The following is a 20,435-nucleotide window of genomic DNA, read 5'->3' as shown; positions in this document are numbered from 1 at the left end:
GTTTTTGTTTGCTACATGGATCCTTTTAGTTCAGCTGGGTGTCTTTCCTTTGGTTATATTTCTTTAAGAGTTCAAAATGTGTTAATAACATAAATAAAATTTAATTTTCTCTGTAGCACTTCATGGATTTCACAAGCAACACACTTTAGTTGTTCACACAAAGCATAAAGGTAAAAAACAATATATACAGTGTTATCTTCATTTTAGATTTCAAAAAGTATTTGCGGCTCCCAGTGTTTTCTTTTGCGTGGAAACCGGGTCCCAATGGCTCTTTGGGTGTTAAAGGTTGCTGACCCCTGGCTTAAACGAATAAATAGAAACAATTCCCTTAGAGTAATACTGTAGTCTTGTTATAATTTAACTCTTTACTGCTTAGAAACTGATCACTTAATAAGGTAATATTGAAAAACACAACAAAACAAAGCAAAAACACTATATTTCAAGTCAAGATCCTCTTCAAACTAGCCCCATGTAGCTGAATTCACAAGCAGGCTGCTCCTTAGGCAAACATTTATTACACAAGATCAAAAATGCCTCTGGCTGACATCTATCAAAGGCTTTAACACCTGCGGCTTTTCTTCCATTTCCTGTCTGGCCATTCAAAGTGTCTGAAGGATCTCATGTTTAACATTATTAATTAACATCCACATTAGCTGTTTCCAGACTGTAATGACTAGTACAGTCTGGAAATCTTCCTATAAAACTTTGTGACACCAATTTGTTAACAGTTTGAATGTCAACAACACAAGTGTGTCTCTATCTTTCTTGTAACTTCCATTATTTCTGAATTAGATGATACGGATAAACTTACGGGTTCAATATACATTTCATTTCTACAATAAAACATACAAAGAGTCTCACTAAGTAAAACATGTCATCATGTCCAACAACCTCTACCAACAAGGTAGCCTGCATTACATAATAAAGTAAGCTTAAGAACTGTAAAGTAGGGCTTAAATAAACCTACACAGCCACTGTGGCTGCATTTCTTCATTTAATTTGTTGCTCTGAGCTTTTGAAGGTGATGGAGATGAGCACATACAAACATACAAAATCACATTGGACTGTATCTCATCTGGAAATCTGAGTACAGCATTCACATTTAAACAATAAAACTAAGCATAGGACAGGATGAGTTTAACCATCACTAGAGGGCAGTATATTCCACACTGTGTCTGGTTATAGTCTAAAATTAGAAATAGTGTCTCAGTGCAACTCAGCGGGTTGATTCTGAAGTCAAAAAGCAGCAAACATGGCTGGAACATCCTTTGATTAGCAGTACCCACCTGCAGTGGTGACTGTCACAACTTCACTGAATGGGCCCGTGCCCAGTTTGTTTTGAGCCAACACACTGAACTGGTACTCTGTCCCAGCCTCCAGCCCTGGCACCACCAACCAGGTCTGAGCACCAGAAACTGGCATCGAATGCCAGTCATGAGGACCGAAGTCTATTTTCTTTGACCTACGGACAGAGAAATAAAGCAGACAAAGAGAAAATCTATAATGATTAATTAACTATAAACAGTCACATGACAAGCTGCATCTAATTTAAAGGCGACGCACCAAACAGAGTAACTTTTATAACGTTTTAGAGACTCGGATCAATCTAGCATGCTTACGATTTATGAAACCTCCAGGCTCGACTCTTTGAAACACTGTAACGCGTAGGAGAAAAACTTTGGGAGAGGCAGCCTTTAATTTCAAGCTCTGAGCTGTTAGAACAGCCTGCCAGAGAAATGGAGAGCAGTTGAAACAGTTCACATCATCAGCCCCATGAGGTGTAAGCAACTTTTCCTATTCCATAAATATATATGCCTGGTCTAGTTCAGTCAAAAAATGAGAATTTAATCTAATAATGCACAGAACAGTTCCTGATATGCATCGTTTTAAGGAAAACCTAAATATAAACTGGACACCTGAATTTTTCCTTTGCTTTTATAATAGTGTGAGATACATAATATTTGGATTTGAATATTGTTTTCCAGAGTCTTGGAAACTGGGGGAAAATTTTAAAATAAAAATGTAAAGAACATCAGATAAACATAAATTTGCCTTTTTTCTTAGACTCTTTTCCAAAAAAGTCTTAATATTTTTCCTGTTAGACTAAAAAAAAATATATAAATGTCCTCTTTGTGCATAAAAAGATAAATATTATGTTAATTAAAGATACATTAATACATACTTTGTGTATTTCTCTATCATGTAAGTCTTGTGTAAGTCACAGCTATTTTATTGTGTTTTATTGTATTCATTGTGTCCACAATACTGCACTCCACTCAGCCATAATGTGTTTTGCTCGACATTAAAAAATGTGCTCAGTATGTAATTACAGTATCGCTTACAGAGGCACAACTGCAGACTGTGACTCACATACTCATGTCTGTGATGTCCTTGTCTTCATGTTTACAGTCAACAAATGTCTTTCTGGATACACCAGGATAAATGATTTGCACACAGGGAAAAATATTCTACATTTTTGTGATGCCATCTGGGGTGTTCCTGCAGTGACACTCCATTAAGTTCTCAGTGCACACCATGAATTATGCACATCTATATCTATATACACTAAATACCTCGAGTCAAAAAAAATCCCGCTGTGAGCGTCTGACTGAATTTGCGAAGAAGAGCTCCGACTAATCCGGACGTACGCGTCTACCTCCAGCTACCATCTGTTTCTGCATCTATGCAGACTGCTGGCATTGATTTAAAGTAAAGTGAGAGTACTCACACTGGACCATACCACACAGAGAATGTCTGTTCGAAGCCGCCATCATAACCTGGTTCCCAGGACACATTAGCAGAGGTTGTTAAGGGCAGTACATGGATATTGCCAGGAGCGTGTGGGCTGGTGCCTGAGTGATTTACAGAGACAGAGACAGAGTGGGAATAAATTCATAATGCACACATACTAATTTACTTATAATATAACATCTTACACCCACACATCACTTAATATCACTTGCAGTGATTAAGCTATAGAAATTCTGTAAATACTAATACTGTTTTGACATTTTATACATATAACTGTCTGTTTCTGAATTACTATGATTTGTGTTTTAGTCGAATAATGTAAATGACGCAAATTATTTATGCTATTTATACTATTTTCACCCTCCAAATGTTGCTGTGTCATGCATCTGCCAGCTCTATGCAAATCATGTGACGCTGGCTGAGGTGGTGACCAGCGTAAGGTCAGGCAATTCAAGTGCAGCAGTGCTATCTGCAGCTCATCTCACCCCACCAAACAGGCCTAGCAGCTGTGCAGTGTGGCCTGAAGCCAGTTAGTTCTCACTGGGATAAAAGGGAGACCTGTGGGTGGTCGGAGGAGCACAGCTGTCTGCACCACCCTGCCACACCTGCCAGCTTAGTGCTGGTCACATGGAGGCGAGCTGAACGTTGCCAGCTGTGCAACACTGTGATGAATCCTTGGAAAATAGGCCAATGGACCACGGTGTCAGTCTTACTGATCTGCTCGCTTTCACCAGAGGAGAGTTCACAGAATTTATGATTTACCTGTACAGCTCTCACATCTGTTTTTAAAAAATATTAAACATTTCTTTGATAAACTACATTAATATTTTGATTTTTTTAAACTTTTTTATTAAACATTTTAGCTAGTTTTGAATTTGATGGCAGCAACACATCTAAAAAAGAGATGAGATGAGATGGGGGCAACACATAGCTAGGAAACAGCTTAGACATGTTTTGCAGGTTGCTAATGGTTGGGTATAAAAGAGCATCTTAGAGAGTATAATATCATCAATAAACTCGGAGAATCTGGAGAAATCTCTGTGTGCAAGGCCAAAAGTCTATATTGGATGCCCAATCAGACAGCAGTATATTACAAACAGGCATGATTCTGTCATGGAAATCACTGTGTGGGCTCAGAAATCACTGTTTGTGAGCACATTACCATCCATGTATGCAGATAAGAGCTTTATCATTCAGAGAGGAATCCACATGTGAACGTGATGCAGAAATGTTGCTGTCTTCTTTGGGACAAAGCTCATTTAAAATGAACTGAGGCAAAGTGGAAAACTGTTCAGACGACTTAAAATGTGAAATTCTTGTCAGAAAACATGGGAATTGCATCTTTCAGACTAAAGCGGAGGTGAACCATCAGCTTGCACACACAGGTTTAAGGACATCTGCTTTTTCCAGTGAAGGTCTTGCATATTTCAGTAAAAGAAAACTAAACCAATTACTGCATCTATTAGAACAGCATGACTTCATATTTTCATGAGTAAATCATTACATTTTTAATATGATAAAAAAGACCCAGGACTGTTGAGCAGCTAGAATCCCATATCAGACAAGAATGGGACAACATTCCTCCCCAAAAACGTTCAACAGCTGCTCTCCTTAATGCTGGGAAGTTTATGGAGCATTGTTAAATGAAGGGCTGATGCTACACAGCGGAAAACAGCTAAACTGCTTTAAGATACGTCGCTGCCATCAAAGTCAATATACATTTTTTATTCAAATGGTACATTTTCTCAGTTTAAACATTTAAATGTGTTTTTAATGTAATATTGTTAATAAAATATGGCCTTTATCAGATTTACGAATCATTGCATTGTTTTTGTTTACATTTTTTACAGCATTTCTTTTTTTATTGGGGTGATAGCATTAGAAAAGCTTAGCGGCCATCTTTGTCCCAGTGCCTCCTATCTATCTCTGCAGAAAATAATTTTTAACAATCATTATTTCATTTCATAATTTTATTTAAAAATGTAAACTTTTATGTTTTGATATTTTCTATATAAACTTTTATATATTATATTATTCATTACACACAGGATCTTGTGAATGATCATCATCTGTATAGTCAGCAGTCTTCCTCGTGACTGTGATTGTGCGCATGAACTAGAGAGAGATGTATTTATGGTGTCTGCTCAAATTTAAAATTAAATGATACTAGATTTGAGATTAAGGTGTAATCAACACAAATGAAACCAAAAAAAGTTTGAAATATTTCACTTTCAATGAAAGACAATAAGTTGTAACTAAGAAACTGTAAGTTCACCTTTTTGAATTTGATTTATGATAAACTGAACTTCTAACCAACAGTAGGTTTTCAAAGTCTAGACAAGAATCTGAAATTTAATTGCAAATCATCATAACTTCTTTTGCCATATTAGTTATATATCGATGAAGCTACAATATGCAGCGCACTTAAATGGCTGGGATTCCAGACATAAGGAAATTGTGACATCTTAAGTAAGTAAAAGGCATTGTCAGTGTTGCGAAATCAATTTGGATCAAAGAATACAACAAAAGGTACTTAAAGGTAAAATCGTTGAGATCAGGTTGAATGCTGCAACTTGATCGCAGAATACAAATAAAATAAGAAGATCCACAATGTAAGACTGGCTCTACCAATGCACATGAAGGCTTTCAGCAGCCTGTTTCAAACTTAATAACCCTGTTTGCCTTTGTCAACACTTCAGTCAGTCAATTCAAAGAGTAAAAAAGATGCCCTTGGTTCAATGACTAGACAGACAAAGGCTGCAGTGACAGTGTTTCAGCACATTGTACTTACACATTCAGGCTTTAAATTAACTGTATAAAGCCACTGCAGATAAGATTAGATTAAATTTTAATGATGGCCAAAGGGAAATTGGGTAAAGGCAAAGAGTTTGAGGGATGAGGGTGACATCTTCTTCATGCAAATCCCACAGCAAAGTGAACTCAACATAAGTAAGAAAGGTCAGTGGCTGAGGAAACTGAGAAAGCTGAGAGCGCTGTGCAGACTGTTTGTACCGATGACTAGGATACGCGTGCTGGCAGTGATGCTTGTGACCACATTTGTGGCTACACACTCCCATTCTCCATGGTCTTCTTTGCTGAGGGACACAAACTGTAAGCTGCCACTGGGTAGGATGTTGTGCTTACTCCTGCTTGGCTTCCCCACCTTCAATTGACATGAAAATTACAGTGGTACAATTAAACACAGCAAAAATGTCAAGAAGTTATAGGTGAAAACAAGCACGTATTTTCAAGAGAATTTCGATGGCGTGTGTTTAGCTGTTTGGCACCTTTCTCCAGGTGATAGATGGTATATCAGGGTCTCCAGAAGCAGCACAGGGGATTACTAGCTCTCTCCCAGCCTCTTGACGGTACTCCCCCCCAGGCCTCACATTAAAGTAAGGGGGATCCTTGAGAAATCAAATCATAAACACTTACAAGTAAGTGTGCACAAGTTATAAAAGAGAGTCTATATAGAACTTAAACAGTGATCTACCTTTAGCACCAAAGTGGCAGGGGGGGACATGCCCATGGTACCCAGGGCGTTGTAAGGCACACAGGTGTAGGTGCCCAGGGAGTCTTCTGTGGCCTCTGCCACCCGGATACTTCCGTCTGGCATCAGGCTCCAACCGGGGTACTATAAGACAAGGGGGCATCTGAAATGCTTGATTTTAGGGGTTTTCCTGAACTCTCAGGGTCCCATTTAATGTTTTTGAACTGCACGAGAAAACAAAGATCCCCAAAGATCCTTTAAATCAGATGAATGGAAGTTAATGTTTATTTAATACAGACCTGCCCTCAACACTGGCAGCATTTTAGATAAAAGAAAAACAGAGCAAAGATAGAGAGCTCTGTGCACAAAGATGCTATATCCAGGTGGCACTTTGAAATGATAAAAAAATCATTTATGTACGCAGCTGCTGTACTGTGTATGCAAAAAAAAATCTTTACTTGTTAATTTATGCACCAACTGGCCACTTCATTAGTTACACTTGTTCAGCTGCTTGTTTGAGCAAGTAGAGCAAGCTTGTTCAGCAGAGCCCGACCGATATATTGGCGTGGAGAATATATCGGTCGATACTAGCTATATGCCGATGAATTCGCATCTGCATTTATAATGGCCGATATATGAAAATTTAAAAACTAAAAGGTGGAAAAAAACAAGCTTCAACCTTGTTATGAGTGTTTTTGTTGCAACGTTTGTCCAATATCGGCATCACTATCATCTTAACAATCTTATATCAGTCGGGTTCTACTAATATGGCAATGACATGGGAGCAACCCGGTCAGTTTAGGCATGTAGTCATAGTCGTGATGACCTGCTGAAGTCCCAAACAAGCACCAGAAAACGGAGAAGAATGACGATCTAAGAGACTTAGAAAGTGGCTTGCTTGCTGGTCTGAGACAGTCTGGACTGAGTATTTTAGATGCTGTGGATCTACTTGGTGTTTTCTTGGCACATTTTTGGCTCCCTAATAGCAACTGAGCACCATTTAAATACCACGGCTTAGCTGAGTACTGCTGCTGACCTTGTCCATCCCTTTATGACCTGTATTATGATGACCAGCGGGATAATGCACCATCTCACAAAGCTCAAATAATAACAAGCTAGTTTCTTTCACGTGACACGGAGTTTGCTCTAATCAAATGGCTTCAACAGTCACGGGATCTCTGTCCAGTGTGTATGTGCACTGTGTGATGCTATCAGGTCAAAATGGATCAAAATCTTTGAGCAATGATTAAAAAGGCAGAAGGGGGTTCAAACCAGTAATACCAAGATGTAACCAATAAAGTAGCCAGTGAAGGGACACTGCGAGTAAGTAAAAACTAGCAACTAAAAATCCCATTTAAGCTAAACTACAGAAATATTATCAGCAAATGTACAAAAATGTTCAAATCAAAAATGCCCCGGTGAGTGACATTAGTAGATTGTTAATACTGCTGCTAATTTTATTATTATTATTGTTAGATTTGTCAGCGTGTACTGAGATAATGTTGAGAAACACAAGACAGAAGAACACATCTGCTACAAATATTTGTACTTTTCGCCTCATTGGGCTTCCAACAACTTACTCAAATGAAACCATTTGTGAACCTTAAAGAGGGAAATGAGAGACATCGGAAACATGGCGAGATCCTAAATTAGACCCAAAATACAAACAACATCTGCTTTTTCAATAACGTCTCATATTATTCTTTGCTTCTATGAACGTCTCGATGCATGCTCAATAATCCACGTATGGAAATCTCGCACAGTTGAATTTGTTGGATGCAGTGTTTTCACTGGGAGACGTGTTTCATCACTCATCCAAGTGACTTTTTCAGCCTCTTTTCAGTGGGAGAAATGCTTCATCGCTCATCAAAGAGACTAGAAAAAGTCACTTTGATGAGCGATGAAACATTGCTCCCACTGAAAACACGGCAAACCCAATGAACAGACTCAACTTTCAACGTTTTAATGAATGTTCCAGTTCTGAAAAGTGAGCAGTTCTTAAGTAACAGTTCATGTGTCAGATATGAGGAAGCAGAAGTATAAAGCAGTAGTTTAATGGACCCCAAATGTGTATACAAGTACAGTATGTGACTAAATGCTCACAGTCACTTAACTATTGGCAAGAAACAAAAGCAATAGTTGTGTCTTTTTGAATGCTTGTTTCCCAAAAGAAAACCAATTCGTAATTTAAAAAATCCACAGAGGGCTGTTAAATATAACACTTCAACACAACCTTCAAAGCAGTCCAGCAGTCCAACAATGTAATAATTCCTTAAACCTAATAAGATATTAGACTAGATGATTCTTCTCTGAGTTTCTGTAAAATCTGTTTTTATGGGTTTAACAATAAAAATGGGGAAAAAAAGTCATCTTTACTGGACAATATTTGAGAAATATAATTTTCAGGCATAATCAAAGACTCCCTTGTGCTAAACCGATAAGATAATTATGACTTATTTTGCCGCAAATCTCGACAAAAAAGCAGATCAGACTCACCTTCTCCACTCGGAGTGGGTATCCATCTTTCTCCCACTTCACTGATGTCACAGGTGGGTTTGCATCCACCGGGCAGCGGATGATGCCTGGCAGTTTCCGTGGGACGTAGATGACCGGGGGCATGTTGATCACTCGGGCAGGGTCTGGACAAATAAGGGTCGGGTGATAAATCGACAAACTATAAATAACAGTTAATTTCTCAAAATGCTTGATTCAACATGTTTTGATTAACAAAAAAAATCAAACATGTTTATAAAGCTTCCCAGATTAGGAAGATTCACAGCTAGAAGGGTTAGCGTCTTATCAATTTTCTTAATGCCTATCACTGCCAAATTTAGGAACACATAAACAGAGGCAGGTAAAATCAGCATTAACATATTTTTAAAAGTGCAGCATGTGGCATTTCTGGCAAAACTAATATCTTCACAACTCGTTTTATATATCAGGGCAAAAACATTTAAATTTCAAATAATTTACATGCAGATAAACAACAGCACATCACATATTCTATTCATTATTTTATATAAACTAAGCCAGGATGGAGACGCAAGGCGTGAAAAAACAAGTGCGCCCCATGATTCAGCAGCTTGTAGAAGTAATAACTTTTCTGTAGGACTTTATCGGTCTCTCACATCGCTGTGGAGGAATTTCAGTCCACTCGTCTTTACAACGTTGCTTCAGGTCATTGAGGTTTGCGGGTATTTGCTTTTGCTCGGCTCTCTTTAGGTTCTCACAACAGCATTTTAATGAGGTCGAGGTTTGGACTCTGACTGGACCGTTGCAGCATCTCGATTCTTTTCTTTTTCAGTCATTCGGTTGCTGCTGTGCTTGGGATCATTGTCCTGTAGCATGACCCAATTTCAGCCTTTTCAGCTTTAGCTGTCAGACAGACGGCCTCACATTTGACTCTTTGAATACTTTGGTATAAAGAGGAGTTTGTGGTGGATGCAATCAGTGCAAGGTGCTCAGGTCCTGTGGCTGCAAAATAAACCAGCCCTTCCTCGCTGCACCGACAGTCAGGACGAATATTTGTGCTGAATTGTTGCGATTGGTTTGCAAAGGACATTCCTCCAGACGTCTTGTGGTTAGTTCAGATGCAATTCTGCAAACCTATGATTTGGTTTGGTTTCTTCGAAACAAATCATGACACTGCTTTATATGTCATCTATAATTGTTCTGTTCATGTTTAACAGATGAATTAAAACATCTCCGGAGCATTTTCAAGGACTGGGAAAAATCAGAGAAGTAGAAAAAAATCTCCTGACATGTAAGGAACATAAAAGAGGTGCTGAAAGGGGAATTAGTGGAAGAGAAGATTAGGCAGCAGCCAGCAAGAGAGTTCTCAACATAATCACTGCACATGCATGTGTGTGAGCAGCGTGCACAGGATGTGGTGAAGCATTACAGCCTCCAAAAGGTTTTTTAGTGTTCAATGCAAATTTTCTCGAGTACTATCGTTTCCTTTTTTAAGCCGAGTGAGTGAAATTTTGACATATTTCTGCACATACACACTTGCTAAGTTACAGAAGATACTTGGCTTCGCATATAAAATCCAGAAAACATCCAGAAAACTATTGCACCACCGTTTAATTTCTGCTTTGCTAGTCCAAGAACTTTTTTACTTTGAGTTAGGAGTGTTTTTCCTCTCTTCCGGGAGTGATTCTCAGCTGCTTCATACATAAAGCTGGAGTTTGTTTTACATGGACCATCAGGACATTGGTTTATCGCCTGCTGTATGTGAGGCTAGTGATGAAGTCAGTGCCTGCAGTGCTGTGAATCCCCCAGCTCCCTCTCATAGTGTAGCACAATAATCAATGACCAGCAGCAACTTGGGAGCAAATTAGCTCTGCACAGTGGACTTATGATGAAACGTCATGTGTGTGGGAGTGGGGTTCTTCTCTCATCACTCACAGCCACAATCAAAGGAGAGCTGGAAAAATTGAGTCTGAGGACGAGTTTGTCTCCATGTTTGTGCACAGGAATGAGGCTGGAGCCGGAATAGATTATAATCCAATTCCTAAATTCCAATGAGAGTGAGAAAATGGTCAAATCAAAACTCTGCTGCCTTTCTGCAACACCTGACCTTGAAATTCAAGAAGGTTACTTTGCATTACAGGAGCAGCGCAGCCAAATACTACAGCAGCCTCCAGCACGAGCAGACTCCATACTGCTGCTGCTGCTGCTGCTCCTCACATGGCTCGCTGTACTAGCTCCCCACCCCTCCCCCTCCCACTTTGTCGTCATGGCAACACTCACACTGAACAGTCAGGTAGGCTGATGCTGAGGGCGAGATACCGAGACTGTTGCTCGGACTGCAGGTGTACTTCCCAGCATCCTCCGGCTTGACCCGGAAGATGATAAGGGTGCCGTCGATGAGAATGCGCACTCGGAGCTTCAGATCGCTGCAAGAAGACACAGACGTTTTATCACAGCGTGTTACTGAAGCACACCGACAGGACAGGGCACACATCTACAGAGCTGAATTACATCAAGGTGCCATAAGAGAGCAGCAGAGAGTCAAACAGAAGCCAGCTGAGAGGGGTCCAAAGAACACTCTGTACAAAACGAGAGACTCAAATAAATCTGCTAATTGTCATAACTGCCAAATGGTACGGCCCTCGTGGTTTCCCTTTCAATTAAAAAAAAATGACAGAGCAGACAATATTCATTTATTTTTCTTTGTTTGTTTTAAACAGATACTCAGGACTCACTCAGTACTTTAATAATTAATTACTTTAAACTGAAAAAAGCCTTTAAATAAAAAGTAAACGTAAAAAAGACCTTCAGGGCTTTGTTAATGGTTGATCATTTATTATACAGATGAGTTATCACGTTTATTTAACGGGATGATTTTAATACTTCTAGAAAAGAGCTGTTAAAGATTATTTTGTCAAATACTTAATTGGTAACTAACATATTTGTCACACTGAGCTTCGCAAATTGTTGTTGAGACTTGGTATCTGCTTCCTCCTGCCTTCAGCTTATTTGTACTTAATGAGAGTTTTGAGCATCTACAAAAAAGTTCTTTACAAAAGCAAATGATCATCAGTATCAGTAAATCAGTAAATTTCATTTAAATTAATAGCAACAAAAAAATGAGAAACCCCATATATAACAGTTACATAACTTTGGTTTGAATGATTTAATTATGTGTTGCAACTAAATCAGGATCATTAACATTAATGCTGACTATATATTATTTATTAGTAACTAAGAGAGCAGCCAAAGGGTATTTTCACTCATTTCTCCTTTTTTCTCCAACACCAAACAAGCAGCAAAAGTGAAAATGAGAATTAAACCAAGAGAACGCCAGAAGGTCACTGCCATAGCGGCTCATTTGGCTCACGATCCGTCACAGTTCACCGGTTAGGGTGAATACCCATTAGGCGATCACTGTGTGCAGGTTTCATTTAAGTTTAATCCAGAAGGAGTCCTTGTGAACTGTGAACGACAGGATGGACGATGGAAGTCTCACCCTGGTATAAACTCATCGGTCTTTCGGCTGGACGAGCTACAATAACACAGGCTGAACATTTGGCTCAGAACACATGACCGGATCTGTTCTGTTACACGCATGAGGGCATCAACAATTAACTATTAAAATTCATCATATGTAATCATATTTTATGTATAATCAGACTTTTGTGGAAATGTTACAGCTGTGAAATAAAAATGAGATGTTTTTCAAGCTGTTGTAGGTGCATAAACGCTAAAAACTGTTCATTTTAGCCAACGGCTAAGTGGTTGTAGCAATCGGCTAAAACGTGACATCACAAGATCTAATGTAGTCAAGAATCTTCATGGGCTGAAGGTGTAACTGTGAGCCAATTTTGGCTGCTCAAGTCCCGATCATGTAGGACTAGTTCACAGACAAACAAACAGAGGATTTGTCTGCAGAGGAGCACACACCTGAGGCAGGGATAGCTAAGTCTATAAACACTTTTAAATAGATCAAGTCCTTTACAACTTGCTGGTTTTGAAAGGGAAAAGATCACTAAGTCAAATTTCAGTACCATATGGCACATATAGCCAGAGTGTTTATATATATGCACATGTGATTTATCATGTGATCATTTGCTAGCTGTTCCTAAAGGCTATGCTTTGCTGTAAGCTGCTTAAATTAAACGTGTCTTACTTCTAACACTTGGCAATAGGCTCTTGTTGTGCAACCGCTAAAAGTTTGATCAGTGCATAAATTCTGACTGTCTCATCATAAAGTCCCTCAACTAAATCTTTCCCATCCTGTAAAAAAAAAGAACGAAAAAAAAAATCAAGATTGACGTTACAAAAGCTGTTTAAAATTAGTATGGAAACTTCCTCTGTGAAAGTCCTTCAGACACTTGTTTTCACCGCCAGTCAAAACCCTATTCACTAGTTCTTCCTTCCCACTTGTTCTGTCTGTCACTTCCTCACTGCAAAAGCCTCTCAGACTCTAAACACCAGCTCTGGGGAGCCTGCAGAGGTCCTGGCTACGCTTCATATCATCACCGCATGAGAGGCATATGATGACACAAGGCCTGAGTCATGTGATGTTGTCACCAGAGCGCACTAACTCGCCTGGCACGTTCCAGACGGAACCCCGGCAGGCCCACTCTTACTGCCTCTGGGGTCACAGCAGGGCATGGCACACACAAACTAAATACCCTTGGACAGTCGCTCAAAACGCAGCACAGCAAAGGGCTCAGAGACCCGCAATGTCAATCACATCACAAAAGCTCAGGGATAAAGGCCTTATGCAGCTTGCATGGTGCTGATTTAAATCACTAAGTCTTAACCTCACACAAGTGCTTAACTAACAAGTTTCCCTACACTGAGAGCGAGAACAGCCACAGTACAGAAGTGAACTTGATCATAACTTTACTTCTTGAAGTAGACGTTGTCCTCTTCCCAAAACCAGGTGTAGGTGAGGTTGCCTGGATATGCCTCTGCTTGGCAGGTAAAGAGTGCATTCTGGGATATGTTTACAGTGACATTTTCTGGTGGTGAAACGATGTATGGAGGCCCTGAAAGAAACAGAAAAAAGTGTTAAAAGCGTTGAAACAGGCAGTCTTTTTTTCAATCCGCCTTATGAATGTTAATTCAAAATTTCCGTCTTTTTACAGCTTTGGTTTTCATCTCCATTTCAGCTTTTCTAGCTGCTAAATGGACTCAGGCTCATTTCCAGAAAAAGAAATGGAAAGATGGCTTGTCGACGCAAATATTTATAGCAACTTTGGGATGTGGAGGAGCACAAGACAGCCAAGGTGTATCTAATAAAGTGTCCAGTGAATACTTTCTAATAGTTTCAGCTGGTTTCTGACATCTTTTGTTTGTGGATGAACAGTCACTGTCTAGAAAGGTTTGTAGCAGATGTTTCATGTCGCTTCATAAGCTTGAACTAATACAGTAAAGCTGACAGTGGATGAAACAGCGAGCACAAAGATGCTAAGAAGCACAACTTCCTGTGGATTTGTTCTTTGCACCACATAAGATAAGATAACCTTTATTAGTCCCACGCGTGGGAAATTAGTTAACATATGTGGTGCCCAAAGCTCTTGTTTTATTTTTACTTTAAAAAAATTATATTATTGAAGGTTAGGCATATATCATCGCCTTCACCCCAACCCCAACATAATCATTTAATTCTTTAAAACCTAAACCTATTAATTTTTTTCAAAATTGATGAAATTTCATTTAAAAAAAAATCTTATTTAGAGGCTTTCACACCAACTTTGTTCTTTCGGGTGCAAATCAGGGTGAGAAAAAGCACACACTAAGTAATATTTACAGCATATATCATCACAGTCTGATTTAAAATACAGTAAGCAGCCAGCTGTTGTAAACTTAATACTAGTCAGCATTCTGGTTTCGCATGCTTCACACTGTAACCTTTTTCATCTCCTGAAGTGCTCTAGATTTGCTCTTAGCGCTCAATAAAACAGCAGAAGCCATGAAAGGTAAGCTGTCTTTTATGAGAAGGCCCAGATACAAACCTCCTGTTTGTTCACTTCTGAGCATGCACAGCCTTTTACATCACTGTGCAGACGTTTCACATAACAATTAAAAACAGATCACCAGACTGAGAACCATGACTCCTCAGATGTCTCCTGGTTATTGCTCCGCGTGTGCGAAGTAATCGTGTCTCTTATTTCACGGTGTTATTCGTGGTAATATTCAAACAAACTACAGCATCAACCTTTTTTGTTTTTGTGGTTTTGGTCTTGTTATATTGCAAAAACACTGCAATGTCTACAAAACTACAATGAAAGATTTCTGTGCATTTATCATAGACGCATATCATGACTGAGACTTCTTGCATAAAGATAAGAGAGAACAGGTATCGAATTGGTACTTCCACCAGAGGCCTGAAGCCTTAATGCAGTTGTATCTCATGCACCACCAGTTAGAGTCTTCAGTAAGTTACAAAACAATCACCATGTTTGCAGTGTGTGTGTGTGTGTGTGTGTGTGCCTCCATTTACTGTACTGCGAAGGAGTGGAGTTATTTCTCTGCTATGTTTGCACCTACAGAAGTCAAGCGTTAAAACACACCTTAAAAGCAAGATGCTCAGTTGCTTGTTAAATACACACTGTTAACTCCCCCAAGCCCCGCTGTATCAAGAGACCGAGAGAGGCTGCTATCACAACCATCTATCTGATCTGTGTCTAGCAGAGAGCCTGGTTAATGGACCGGAGACAGACAGTGACGCGCTCTTAGACAGATCCTGTTGTATACACATGACTGTGCACACATTCACATACAGAGGCCCCAGACTGAGCTATTGACTGCCCGATACAGACTCAGAAGGTATGTTACATACATCAGTACCCCAGAGGAGTGCAGAGCTTTGCCTTTAAGTATAAATAATGGAACCTAACTACTATATCGATGCAATCAGAGTGGTATGCCTCCGGTAGAGACGGGGAAAGATTTTTCTTTTCAATGAAAAATCTGGCAAAATATCAAAACAGATTCGGATTCGACTTTTATATTTGTAACTTGTATATCTGTTTTACTCATCCTGAGGAGACATCACCTTGAACCAACAGACGGGTGGTGTGGAGCACTTCTCCCTGGTCGCTGTGGGCTCGGCATGTGTACGCCCCTCTGTCATCTCTGGTGATGCCAAGGATGGTTAGTCTGCCATCGTGTACCTGCAAATGAATGGGCAGGAGAAAGAAATAAACATCCAGCCTTTATATGGCAAATTTAAAACTTAAAAGCCCTTGTTGTGTTATAATTAGAATGATACCATATAGATGAATAGAAGTACAATTGTATAGTACCTCGAATGTATTCTGTTCAGATCATGTAGTTTGTTAAATTTTACTACAGGTCAAAGTTTCATGCAAAAAAAAGACTTAAAAGTCACAAGTGTGTCCTGATTTATTAGCTCCAGGTGTGATTCCTGCATATGGTCACCTTGGTAACGTCTAACTCAGTGTTACCGTACATCCCTGTGTGCAGGCACTGATGAGAACCAATAAGCGGCGAGGAAAAACACATTAACCAAACCTCATAAATTATGCAACAGGTGGCGAGAGGCTCTGTCCATTCATGTCACACACAGCTGTAGTCTGTCCATTCACACAGCTGAGCGGAGAATCTGCTATGCCTGCAGAATTATTGCTATTCATCTGTCTCTCAGATGCTTTATGGTACAAGCAGAGCAAACAAAGCAGAGCTTAACTTTTGCAAGGTTGTTGGGGAGCTGCATCGCCGTCATAACAATGTTAATGGCGAGATAACATCCTCGTGTGTGGCACACTTGGTTCTAGGAGTGTAAACTAACCACTGATTTAAGGTGAATTTATTGCTTTGTTGGTTCAATAATGACTGAAGGAATGAAACTGTCTTTATTTTAGTAGAAAAATAATGCTCTCTTTCCAATTCCAGTTCACCTCCTTCACATGCAATTTACTTTAAATGACCTTCTCTTATTCAAGGCTTATATAAAGGCTAAAATGAATTACATTAATCGTTAGCGGCATTCACTCTCTAAAATTGAAATTAAAATTTTCTTTGTGTGATTAGTGCAAAATTGTTCGGTGAGCCAAACTGAGCATGCTATAAAAGAATGATTGCAGTCCAATCATCCAATCATCACCCATCATCCAATCATCAGGTATTTTGGGATACCAGGTGAGAATTGGAGATCTGGTCTGAATTTATGTTTCTAAACTATCTATGCCATGGGGTATTGTAACCAGTAAGCCCTTCTGAAAATCTAAACTGTAACTAGTGCCATAACATGATGTATAGCTCCCTAGAAATGTGAATATGCAGCCCGGGCAGCTCACAACAACTGCGACTGGCCCACTCAGTACCCTCATTTCCTCGTAATTCTAATGCTAACTAGTGCATTGGCAGCAAAATCTATGTAGGCTCTACATAGATTCAATGCAGACATAAAAATTTTAAATGTAGCCAATTCCTAAGTGCTTTAACCTGCATTATTTTTTAAATGACCAATAGGAGGGTTGTAAATAAAAATAAATCTTTACATAGAGTTCTTTGGAAAAACAGCCTTTGGTTCCTTTGCTCTTTGTCTTGTTATGAAGCTTAATATCAACGGTGGCTACATCCATCTTTTACATACAGTCTACATTTGGACCGAACAGTGAAGTAAACTTAGCTTGTGTTTTGCTAAAGCCTCAGGCACGCAGGCCTAGAGACTGTTTGACAACTGTCTGTCAGCCAGTGGTTGTAAGAAAAATGTGTATTCTCCAACCAGTTGGCAGCTGTGGGAGGTTGCTAGCTATTGTTTGGTGAAAATGGCCACACAGTGGTACACAATTCAGCATGTTCTGTGCAGACGATGAGCAACTACGGCAATCTGCCAACAAGCTCCAGTAACCACTCACCTACTGAATGGGGAATACACACTTTTTCCTAGTGAGCAACCTTGTGGTATCTGTTTTTTTCCAATGACTTCTTGTTCTTTTAAACCAGAATGTTTTGGTCATTAGTCTAACAAACCACATCCATGTGACATTTAAGAGGTATGTTTAGCCAACATTGAGGTCCCACAACTTTTATTTTGAAACTATTTTTCAACCATTACTAGACATCGACAAAAGACCGCCATCTGACAGACATTCAGTGTTGAAATGTTTGCTGGAAACGTTCAGTCAGAGGCTGAGTGTAACACAAACAAAGACGCTCATGCACAAAAGGTTATTTTTAGCTAGCTTGTCATTGCTAGCTATCAAGCATGTTTCGGGGACAGCGTGGTCTAGCATATTTTTAAATCCTGGCATTTGTTGTTGCACTGAATCTAAAAAAGCCAAAGAGTCTAAACCACTGTTAGATCAAGTCACTAAACTCATACACACCACAAATGCAGCAGTGATGTTAACACACAGTAATCTTAACAGAATCTAAAGACATGCACTGGTCGTCATTCTGATCCAATACTTTCTGTGCCATAGCTGAACTCAATCCATGGTGAGTGTGAGGAAAGTAAGCAGAATTCCAACTTCTGTCCTATGCACTTCACTCCAGTGAGAATGATATTTGGTTGGCTGCCACTGCCTTCCTGAGTTTTTTAAGTCTTCTTTTTCAGTTTCCTGGTTACTTAATAGATCTTTTTTTCCGGGCTTTAAAGAAATGAGGAAAGTAAAGAGAGGAGAAGAAGGAGGAGAATGTGGAGGATGAGTGTTTCTGCTCCTCTCTAACCCCGTCTGTCACATTCCTCCCTTTCTCCATGACGTCTCCGTGGATCTGAGCATGTGGGTGAGCAAACATATCCTAATGCTCCCTATCGCACACACACACACAGCTCTCCTCTCAGCACAGAAAGGAGCTCTCCCGTATTTTAGGGGAGATGCAGCAAGAAACAGGTGAATGTACGAGGGGAGACGATAAATGCAAAGTGAGGTTATTAGAATTTGGCATTTGGCATTCTCACTAAAGATTTTCCTTTTTAGTGCAACATTCATATTAGGGCTAATGTAATATTGATGCCGAAAAGGGGAGATTAATAATGCATCAGAATGTTGTCTAATCGTTTACTGAGGGAATGGTGTTAAAGAGAGGCGACTGATGGTGGGGCAAAAAAGGCGAAAATGAAAGGAAACGAGGCCTTTAACAGACACGCTTCTGTGCTGCTGTCACTTCCTTTGCTGTATGTTACACAGGCAGCTGCGAAAGGTGATAGCGCCTGCAGCAGACTGCAATATCAGACACATACAAGAATGTGAAGGCATGCAAGCACCTTTGAAAAATCCTAAAAACAATTACAAGCAGTATGAAAAATTACCACCGTTGCTACACTTCTTAGACACGATCAGCAATCTGCTTGCATCTGTTACAGGCGTTTGTGCGTCTGGTGTGTGTGCGTTTTGTTTTAGCAATTAGCTGATGTTTGAGTCAGCCTCCCATATCTAACTTAACTTTTGCAAGACTAACTCCAGAGATGAATTTGCTGCATTCAGACGTGTAGGTGCAGGTAGTGCTTCTCATAGTATAGTGAGAGCAAGCGATCCTCCACTCCAGAGAAAGTGACACTTGCACCGCTCGCTCAAGATCCGAGATCCTATGGCTCTAATGCATCATCGCTCGTCGAAGCTTTTGCTGCTTTTGAATCATCTGTCATGGAGCTGTGGGTTGACTGTCTTTGATTTGTTGCAACTAACACCACAAACCTGATTTAAATGTTTGCAAGCACTGAGGCAGTGCCAGAAATATCCTTGCCATGACATCAGGCTGTCTGCATTTGGGAGTTTAAAAAAACAGTCAGGCATCACCAGACAACAAAGAGGGCTCAGAAATGTGAGGTGTGCCACTAAGCTGTGCTTAAAATTGTTCAGATTATGCAGGGTTTATTTTTATTTTTCCTAACGACATCACAGGGAAGACAGAACAGCCTGACTGTCAGTCATCCTGGAGCGATGACATAATTGTTTCCTAAATAGCCAAATATCTGCAGCTTTCCACTACTTGTACACCAAGTCTGTGGTGCAATGTTTTAAATGTACAAAAACGATGGGATGGTTTTGCTGTTTTTTCAGACTTCGGACAACACATCAGGTTTAGAGACTAAACCACAGCTCATGAAGCAGCTCGACAATAGAACAAACTGACATTAGCCCGAGTGAGACATAGTCCACAACATACTGTCAGTACAGATGGGCTCAGCGGATGATGCCATCTGTGCACAAACCCCACTTCTATTTTTGCACACAATCATAAATCAGAGTTATGTCCATGATATTTTCTTACCGAGTATTTTGCGTTGGTTGCAAGCTCCTCCCCCTCCCTCAGCCAGCTGATCATTGGTTTTGGATTTCCCTGGGCAGAGCAGCTTAGCGCAGTGCTTCCCCCTTCCTTCGCCTCCACGTATTGCGCCGGCGTCTCCGTGAATGAAGGTGGAGCTGGGGAGAACATAGGACAAGGAATTCTTGGTACCATCCCAGTATCCAGACAGAAAAATCTCAAAAGCTATTCTATGGACTGGCATAGGCCCTTTTCCCTCACTGCTTCTTAAGCACAATCATAGGTTTTCCTTACGGTACATTGATTGACTGGTGCAGTTGATTGATTGGATTGATTCAATGGTAACCACATGATGTGTTAAAAAGACCTTTGTAACATGTTACTTCTAACTTTTGAGACTGCCTTACCTCATAATCATCATCACATGTTAAATACTTTGGTTCATCACTAAATACTAGGGGTGCAACGATATTCGTATCGATATTGAACCGTTCGATACAGT

General features: G+C 39.9%; 1 protein-coding gene across 3 annotated transcripts in view; it reads right to left on the bottom strand.

Annotated features, from left to right (window-relative positions):
- Positions 1 to 20,435, bottom strand: part of igsf9ba (immunoglobulin superfamily, member 9Ba) — a 74,344-nt gene that overhangs the window by 15,143 nt on the left and 38,766 nt on the right. For all 3 annotated transcript variants that reach the window (XM_005739320.1, XM_005739321.1, XM_005739323.1), the window contains exons 4-13: positions 19,940 to 20,091; positions 15,753 to 15,870; positions 13,599 to 13,740; positions 10,994 to 11,139; positions 8,738 to 8,880; positions 6,245 to 6,385; positions 6,039 to 6,158; positions 5,764 to 5,914; positions 2,729 to 2,852; positions 1,287 to 1,462 (exon numbers count right to left, since the gene is read on the bottom strand). In XM_005739320.1, coding sequence (XP_005739377.1) covers positions 1,287 to 1,462; positions 2,729 to 2,852; positions 5,764 to 5,914; positions 6,039 to 6,158; positions 6,245 to 6,385; positions 8,738 to 8,880; positions 10,994 to 11,139; positions 13,599 to 13,740; positions 15,753 to 15,870; positions 19,940 to 20,091 — 1,413 coding nt within the window. The remainder of the gene's footprint in view (positions 1 to 1,286; positions 1,463 to 2,728; positions 2,853 to 5,763; positions 5,915 to 6,038; positions 6,159 to 6,244; positions 6,386 to 8,737; positions 8,881 to 10,993; positions 11,140 to 13,598; positions 13,741 to 15,752; positions 15,871 to 19,939; positions 20,092 to 20,435) is intronic.

This window comes from Pundamilia nyererei, unplaced genomic scaffold (genome assembly GCF_000239375.1).
Source record: "Pundamilia nyererei isolate P.nyererei 1_Seehausen unplaced genomic scaffold, PunNye1.0 scaffold00091, whole genome shotgun sequence".
NCBI lineage: Eukaryota > Metazoa > Chordata > Actinopteri > Cichliformes > Cichlidae > Pundamilia > Pundamilia nyererei.
The sequence above is the reverse complement of the archived record's forward strand: the minus strand, read 5'-3'. Positions and strand labels throughout refer to the sequence as shown.